The 9,094-nt window shown below is 42.7% G+C and overlaps 1 protein-coding gene across 1 annotated transcript in view; it reads right to left on the bottom strand.

Moving 5' to 3' along the window:
- Positions 1-2,104: 2,104 nt before the first annotated feature.
- Positions 2,105-9,094, bottom strand: part of FRS2 (fibroblast growth factor receptor substrate 2) — a 53,484-nt gene continuing 46,494 nt past the window's right edge. Inside the window, exons 5-9 of the mRNA XM_049782758.1 lie at positions 8,634-8,725; positions 7,239-7,425; positions 5,870-6,028; positions 4,861-5,024; positions 2,105-3,055 (exon numbers count right to left, since the gene is read on the bottom strand). Coding sequence (XP_049638715.1) covers positions 2,105-3,055; positions 4,861-5,024; positions 5,870-6,028; positions 7,239-7,425; positions 8,634-8,699 — 1,527 coding nt within the window. The 5' untranslated portion in view covers positions 8,700-8,725. The remainder of the gene's footprint in view (positions 3,056-4,860; positions 5,025-5,869; positions 6,029-7,238; positions 7,426-8,633; positions 8,726-9,094) is intronic.

Raw genomic sequence — 9,094 nt, 5'->3', positions numbered from 1 at the left:
AATAGAAAGTATCCAATCTCCGAAATGAATATACACAGGTCAGCCCTTTCATTTGGAGGTGAATTCTGTCTCGACTGTTTGGAAGAAAATCATGTGTACTGGCTCCATCCTAATTCTTATTCCACACGACAAGACTTCACATGAATTTGGCACAATTAGCAATCTATTCCGAAGAAAGCATACATGGAACAATGTTAAAAATGGAAACAGTACACCTATGCCTTTGCTCTTTTTAGACAACAGTGAACACTTTAGTAAGCACCAAGTTCACAAAAAAAGGAAAGAAATAAAATTATGCTATGCATATAAACCAATGGCACTGAAAATGATAGACACTTTTAATAATTTATTTTCTTTACATAATGGTCCCACTCTATTGTTCTGCTACGCCATTGACTGTCCTAGAATTAGGCTGTTTATTGAACAGGTTGGATTCTCTATGACAAACGTCTTCATGCTAAAATAACCTTAATGACACCTGCTAGATACAGATCATAATTTTGAACATCCTTATACTTCAAGAAAACAATAAACTATTTCATCAGGTTACCTAACATTCTTTCTACTCTACCTTCTCGTCTTCTCTAATGTTTGGGAAATACAAACATTCTTGATTTTTCCAAGAGTTAAGACACATAGACTCATTCACTTATGAAATTTCCATTCACTTCAGCTCTTAAATTATGACACAATCTCATTACCACGGTACCTGCTATCTGGGCAGCAATCTGAATATTGAAAACAAGGGTAATCAAAGATCCGTTTAGAGTAAAAGGAGAGCAGTGCCAAGGTGAACGGCAGTGGGCAGGCAGAGGATAGCTGCAGCGCGTGACTGAGGGACTCAGTGCTAAAGTGCTGGGGGAGAGCGCCCACCAAGAAACAGTACCTCCTTCGGAAACTGGTCTAAGAAAGTAGCTTCTGCCGCTTCTTTTTTTTTATTTTTTTGAGATCATATCTGGACGCGAGCAAACTTGAAAATGGAGAGAATGTTTTTTTTTTTTTATCAATGTGAAAAGTAAACAGCATATAAATAAATACTGGACAAGGGCAACCCTGTTACAGACTAACAGTTAAGTTCCAAATGAACCTTCAAAACCACAATCTGACAACAATGCAAACTAATAAACAATGAACACATAATCCAATTTCAAAAGTATATACAAATACAAACATCTTAAAGTGAAAAAGGGAAAAAAACAGCCAACCAATAAGACGTCCCAAACACCAAAGGAAACTGAAGGTCGGTGGAAACCTAATGGCACAAAATCCTTTGAAGAACAAGGTTACTGAATCATCACCTAAAGGGAAAGAAAAATCCTTTAGAGAGATCCTGGCTTAGAGTTTCGAAAGTGTTCCGGGTAAAGTGACCTGAGACTGATTCTTGAGCCTTGAATTCTGCCAGTTCTAATGAAGACATCTGGGTATGCTCTTTAGCTACGCTGTGAGGGAGTAAACAGAAAACTGGTCTCCTTCCTGCCCTTCAACCCACCAACCACCAACCATTCTCACAGACAGGGAACTTTTTAGTACCGCTAAAGGCAACGGACGGGACTGCCTGGACTACAAGGAGGTGTGTTTCTTGTGTTTCCTTGACATAGGTTTTGGCTCAAGTCCAAAAGCCAGTAACGAAAGAAATCAAAGAATTCCTCGTGTTACGTGTCGGAGGCCACGTGTCCTGAATAGTTAATCAACAAAAATGACTTTCAAAGCCTAGAGTTATCTCTCAGCAATGCACGTTATCAAGGTTTTCATCAAATTTTCTAAATGCCACGCCTTAGACATGAATGAGAGGCGTAAGTCCAGAGTACCGATAAAAACCAACCCGCCTGTCACTCGCTTCATCTCTCGTTTTAAATAGGCACTGTGAAAATGGGGTGCTGCTGTACAATAAGGACTAGTACGCAATGAAATTAGTGTTCTTTAACGAGTACCTGCTCTACATTCATTCCCTTAGAGAAGCACATGAGATATTCAAAAGGAGGAAAACTTCGGCATCAGTCTAGAAAAGGAATTCGTGTTTAGAAAGGGAAAAAATGAAGCACTTGTATCTTCATTTGAAATTAAAAAAGTCACGAAGGTGCACACAACGCAACGCTTCCCAGGCTCACATGGGCAGATCAGTACTATTGTGCCGGGTTTTCCTCGAGGTGCCGTCGTCCCGGGGCAAGGCTTTCTGCAAGTTAGACATGGCGGCAGTCCTCTCGATGTCGATCACCGCGTACAGCTCGGTGCGCCTGGTCGGGGTCTGCGGGAGGGGCGTGGTGGGCGTTTTGGGGGTCTGCGGGTTGTCCGAGTCACTGCCACCCTCCAAGTCCACCTGGATGTAATTGAGCTGCCTGTGTTCTAAACTCGGGCGTCTGAGGTCAAAGTTAAAGACCGTCGGCGTGCAGTCCCGCCGCCTCGAGTATTCGATTTTGTGAGCACTTGCTGGCACGGTGACATTCTCTGTATTTACATAGTTATGCATCGGGTCGAGATTATTGTGGTAGCCATTGAGAGAGGGGGTCTTTGGTCCTACAGGGTCCTCTTCGTCCCGACTGAGCTTCCGGGCTTCCCACACCGGAGGCAAAGACGGCAAGTTTTCATAGTTTAGTAACGCAGTTCTCCTCTGCGCAGAGTTGTTGATGTTCTGCGTGTCGGAGGCGCTGGTGGATGCCAGGCGCCCTCTCCTGACCCCCGAGGCACTAGGGATGGACAGCCCGTTGATGTTCTCGTACACCAGCTTGGTCGCAGAGGGTGCCTCTCTCCGCTCGTCACTGTCGTAGCCAGTGTCCCAGTCTGAGCTATTTGCACCGCCTCCGACGACTGGATCTCGTCCAAGCTGCTCCAGTTTCTCTTTCTCCATTAACTGCTTTTGAACAGGGGTGGGGCCCAAGACGAATTTGACTCCTTCGGGTTCAAGAAGAACCTGCGGGTCCCTGTCCTCAATCCCACTTGGCTCTTCTTTCGGTGTGCTGTTTTCAGCACTGGAAACCCTCGCCTCCACCGGCACATGTGCGCTGGCCCGTGTTTTCCGCTCTTCCTGCACACCCGTGGTGTTGACGTAAGTATGCACCTAAAACATCCAAGAAACAAATGAGGAAAGGGAGTCGGAACTTACTGAAAACAACAACAAATAAAAACAAAATAGGGGCCAGAGCGGTGGAGCAGTGGCAGGGCCTTTGCCTTGAACGCGGCTAACCTAGGACGAACCACGGTTGGATCCCCCCGCGTGCCATATAGTCCCCCAAGCCAGGAGCGATGATTTCTGAGTGCATGGCGTGGAGTAACTCTTGAGTGTCACCAGGTATGGCCCCAAAACCAAAAACAAACAAAACAAAAACAAAATAAGGTCCTGGAGAGATAGTAAGATGCTTGCATGGCATGCAGCAGACCCAGCCTTGAACCCCGGCACTCCAGATGGTCTCCTGAACTAAGAGCAGAGTCAGGAGTAGCCTTAAGCACAGCCAGGTGTGGCACCAAAGAACAAACCAAACAACAACAAAAACCGGTAACAAATCAAAAACAAAAACCCCAAACCAACCAAACAAAACCCAGAAAACAAAATAAAACAAAAAAAAAAGATGTCTAAATGGGGCTGGAGCGATAGCACAGTAGTAGGGCGTTTGCCTTGCACACAGGCAATCCAGGACTGATGGTGGTTCAAATCCCGGCATCCTATATATATATGGTCGTCCGCCTCCTACCCCCCGTGCCAGGAACAATTTCTGAACGCAGAGCCAGGAGTAACCCCTGAGCACCACTGGGTGTGACCCAAACCTCCTCTCCCCCCCTCCCCCAAAAGATGTCTAAATATAGCAGTCAATTTCATTAACTTTTTCTTCGCACTTTATTTTATAGGGGCCACATCCGGTGGTGTTGGAAGTGGCATGCTAAGCACATGCTCTACCACTGGTGCTGTCACCCTAGACTGACAAGGGCCAGGGGTGCAGTTTGATTCATATAGTAAATGCTCTGCATTACACAAGGTTCCATCCCTGGCACCCCATATCTCTCCTCTATGTCCTAGGCATTTTTTGCTGGACCCCCAGCACAAGAAAGAGTTTTAGAAAGGAAGAGATAGAGTAATCAATCATTATTTGCAAATAACTGGTCTTAAAGAAAGAAATCTTACTAGATTTAATAAAGGTTGCTTGGTCTTCTGGTTTGCTTTGGGACCATACCTGGAGGCACTCAGGGTTACTCCTGACTCTGTACTCAGAGCTCTCCTGGCTGGGCCCAGGGAGGTGCCTGATGTCAATTCCTAGTACCCAAGAGTCCCCTAAACCCAATCACTGAACTCTTAGGCCAGCAGAGTCAGACTCAGTATCATCAGGAATGGTCTATGGCTGCAATGGCAAACCTGTGGCACACGAAGGCCTTGCAGCTGGCACGCAGGAAGGTCCACAATTAATAAATTTATAAAATCTAGCGATCCATAAAACTTCAACAATTACAAAATAAAATGCAAAACTGGGGCAATTATAGTTTAAGAACCCCTTTCCTATATATAAAGAATATCTGTACACATTTAAATTTTTAGACATCTATCTAAGATATGCCATTTATTTGCTGCTTCCCATAAAAGTCATATTCAATCAGAGTAAAACTGATAGAAATGGACAAGAGGGGCCGGAGACATAGCATGGAGGTAAGCCATTTGCCTTGCATGCAGAAAGACGGTGGTTTGAATCTCGGCATCCCATATGGTCCCTCATGCCTGCCAGGAGTGATTTCTGAGCATAGAGCCAGGAGGAACCCCTGAGCGCTGCCAGGTGTGACCCAAAAACCAAAAAATAAAAAGAAATGGATAAGAACTAGCATCATAACACTTTTGTTCCATGCAATCCACTCTCCTGCTAGAAGACAATGCTAGCTTACTTGTTCCTCAGCCACAAGCAAAGGATGTGTGGATTCCTCGCCAACGGAGGGCAGACGAGCACTTCCCACGGAAGGATGCCTGCTTGACGGATGGGAGGAAGCGTCTCCAAATGAGGGGTAGCGGGGATATCCATTAGGTAAGTTCTGAGCAGCAAACCCTGGAGCTGAGATTTTGTTGGTTTGTTCAAGAAGAAAGGCAGGATAGAGAAGAGAACAGAAAGGAGAAAAATGAATGAGAATTCATTCTGCACTGAGAACATTAAGGCAGGTGTTTCTGGCAAGACATAGCAAAAATACGAACACAAACATGTCCTTCCACTCACGTGTTAGATTATACACTTAATATATTTTCATATGTACAGCCCAGACAGGGAGTATAGTAAGTAGGCCAACTTGGGTTCAATCCCCGGCGTCCCATATGGTTCCCCAAGCACTGGCAGAAGTAATTCCGGAGTACAGAGCCATGGCTGGGTGTGAACCCCTCCCCAAGTTCTCATATATAAAATATAAATCATATTTGTTTATAATTGTAGCTAACAATAAAAAGAAAATAACATCAGCGTTAAACAATGGGTTTATTTATTTATTTGCCACACTCAATGGTGCTCAGGCCTTACTCCTGGCTCTGCACTGCACTCAAAAATTACTCCTGCAGGCTTGGGGGACCAGATGGGATGCCAAGGATTGAACCCAGGTTGGCCGCATGCAAGGCAAATACTAATGGTATTTTTTTTGGGGGGGGGGGTTTTGGGCCACACCCGGCGGTGCTCAGGGGTTACTCCTGGCTGTCTGCTCAGAAATAAATCCTGGCAGGCACGGGGGACCATATGGGACACCGGGATTCGAACCAACCACCCTTGGTCCTGGATCGGCTGCTTGCAAGGAAAACACCGCTGTGCTATCTCTCCGGGCCCCCAATGGTATTTTTTAATGTCATAGGTTGAACTTCTGTGGCTTATATCTTATAAACATTTAGGCATTCAAAGCATAGCAGGAAACAGGTGCTTACTTGTAGGTGTCCGCGGTGTTCTAGGAACTTCCAATTCTGTCTGGTGATTATTTCTTTCTACAACTGGCTCTTCCACCACATTTATACTATTATTTTGCATAATCTCTTGCAACATGTTAAATAATTCTTCTGCACGGGCACACTTAAAGGCAAAGATTCCTACAAATACAAACCAAAAAGGAAAAGTGATTTCTACAACTTAAAAAGAAAAGATGGGGCCAGGAAGGTGGCGCTAGAGGTAAGGTGTCCGCCTTGCAAGCGCTAGCATAGGACGGACCGTGGTTCGATCCCCCGGCGTCCCATATGGTCCCCCCCAAGCCAGGAGCGATTTCTGAGCTCATAGCCAGGAGTAAGCCCTGGTTTACGGGTATGGCCCAAAAACCAAAAAAAAAAAAAAAAAAAAAGAAAAGAAAAGAAAAGAAAGGAAGACCTGGTAAAGATGAAAACTGTTCCAGTATGCCGCTGTGTGCAACCAGCAAGAAAAGTCATTTAAACAGATGTCTGAAAATTGAATGGCATTTCCTGTTTCAAAACACATCAAGAAAGGTCACAGAATACTTTTTCTTTTACTGTCCCAAATAAGGCAGCCTAAAACACAATTGATGTACACAGGCTAGTCTGCTCTTGAACAGTAGAGGGAGCCCAAAACTCAGCATTCCAGGGTGCTGCGTCACCTTATGCCCAGGCCTTTATTATGCTGTTTACCACTGTTATCTTGTTTTGTTATCTTGTTTAACTATTAAGTTAATTATGTAAGGTGGGGATTATCATTCCTAACGGAGAAGAATCTAATGTTTGACAGGTCATGTAACTCTCCCAAGGCCATTTAACCGTTGGTGGCAAAAAAAAACACAATCACACGCTGTGCTCTATTTGACTCCAAAGTTTAGGTTCTTTCCTTAATAAGTTATCAATGTTTGGGACTAATCATTTATTAAAAAAAAATCTAGAAATGTAAAATCCAGAATTGAAGACTTAGACTGAGTGAAAATTCTGGACATAGAAACTGCATTAAGGAAACTGGAAAACTGGTTAATCAAACCAATCCACTTTGAAATTTTTCTATCGAGGGGCCGGAGAGATAGCATGGAGGTAAAGCGTTTGCCTTTCATGCAGGAGGTCATCGGTTCGAATCCCGGCGTCCCATATGGTCCCCCGTGCCTGCCAGGAGCAATTTCTGAGCCTGGAGCCAGGAATAACCCCTGAGCACTGCCTGGTGTGACCCAAAAACCAAAAAAAAAAAAAAAAAAAAAAAAAAAGAAATTTTTCTATAGAGAGATAAAAAGTAAACTACTACTTTAAACTTTATATACAAAAAAATATTCCAAATGTGATTCTGTTTGGGGCAGGGGAGGAAGAGACTACTCACCTTGTCCAGTTTGACACCTTCGACCACTTTCAAAAGAAAAGAGATTTGAATCATAGCCATAACGTCGTAGGCAGAGGTAGTGCCATTTTACTGAGTCACGTTTTCGAGTATATAAAATCAATTCTGTGTCTGTGAGTTCCATTATTCCAGAACCTAACTCATTCCCATCATCATCCACATTAATGACCTAAAAAGAGAATGCTTAATTACTGTTACTGTATGCTCTCATATGACTGTCATATACTCGATGCACTAATTTATCCAGAAAACGTACCATTACTGATTACTTCAGTTATTCATTTCTTCGTTGGCTTATTCAACAACTCATGTGGGCACAGAGCAGGGACTCTGTAACCATTTACTATCTACTTCTCATTTGCAAGGACCTTTCATTCCTAACAGTGAGATCATATATACAAATAAGCCAATACCGATGATCTGTGTATGATTGACGAATATGTGTAACAGTTACAGAAGGTAGGAACCCAGATTGCTGTGAGAAGACTTCGTTCACATGTGGAGACTTTAGTTGGGCCTCAGGAATTTTGGAAGGAAATAACATTAAGAAAGTGAGTTGGAACAAGAATCACAGGGTAGGTCCAACATATGCAGTGCTAGAGCAGAGACAAAGAACGTTCACTATGTCTCCGCAGAGACCAAGATAAGACTGGCACAGAGTATAACAAAAAGAAGCCTTTTACTGCTGAGTTTCTGATATTGCCAGAGACTATGAAAAATAGATAACACAGAGAACTGAACCCCTGGGAATGGGCTATGGATTTATTTTTTGTGTTTTTGCTGTCTAATCCTCTAGATTGCAGGTAATACTATTTTCTCCACTCTATACAAACTGAACATAAATTTCATGGCAAGTGTGACTTCTCAAAATCTCAAAGTCATAAAGCAACAAGGTAGGTTCGTTAACTGAGCTGAACTCTGAAAGGACTAACTAGATGAGTAAGGAGTAAATAAAGCATTTAGCCTCACAGAAGAAGACCACAGAATTTGGGGGATGATGAAAGAGGAAGATTAATTTGACGAGGAAGATTAAATTGATGTTGACTGCAGGCTGGCTCACAGGGTTGACTAGAGGTAGAATCCAGGTCAGAAATTATCCAGAAATGAAGCAATGATGGATGGTCATGATGGGATAGAAGAACCTATAAAATGGCATTTAAAAGAAAATATTGCCAGAATGGTGTGGCTAATTGGATACAGAAGACCAGAGGAAAAGGAAAAGAGGATTCCATATTGTAAGAAAAGGGGTGTGTGTCTTATTTACTAAAACTAGAGAAGGCAGACGAGTCAAATGGGGAAATAAAAGCTAATGTTTATTAGTAAAGTAAAAGAAAATCCAAGCAGGCATTGATTGAGAACTCAACCGGTTTTACTGACCTTAAACTTGTTCCGATGGTTATCTGGGACAGTGTCTTTATCTGGACAGCTACAACAGCTACCCATGGCTTCTTCAGAAGACCATGTGAATGCTACATAAAAGATAATTTGGAAAAATTTATTAGATGTAGGATACAGTAAATCACAAAACAGAATTGTCTTTAGAAATCAGCTAAGATAAGCCTTTGTATTACAAGAAGATAATTGAGTCTGAGAAAGTTTATGATTGTAGCAAGATTTCCCATAACTAGTGAATTTTGCTCAGTAAAAAGAATTAACTTTGTGAGGTAGACCACACAGAAATCTCAAATTTCAAGTTTAATTTGCAAATTTCTGCCTTTTTTTTTTAAAGATTATCTAAATCAAATCAGTTTAAGGTTTAATGTGCAACACTATTTAAATCAAGCCATTCATGGAATTTATGGGTTTTGGTTTATCAAGAATTTCATGTACCTCTTCGA

The sequence above is a fragment of the Suncus etruscus genome, chromosome 11, assembly GCF_024139225.1.
Source record: "Suncus etruscus isolate mSunEtr1 chromosome 11, mSunEtr1.pri.cur, whole genome shotgun sequence".
Taxonomy (NCBI): domain Eukaryota; kingdom Metazoa; phylum Chordata; class Mammalia; order Eulipotyphla; family Soricidae; genus Suncus; species Suncus etruscus.
The sequence above is the reverse complement of the archived record's forward strand: the minus strand, read 5'-3'. Positions and strand labels throughout refer to the sequence as shown.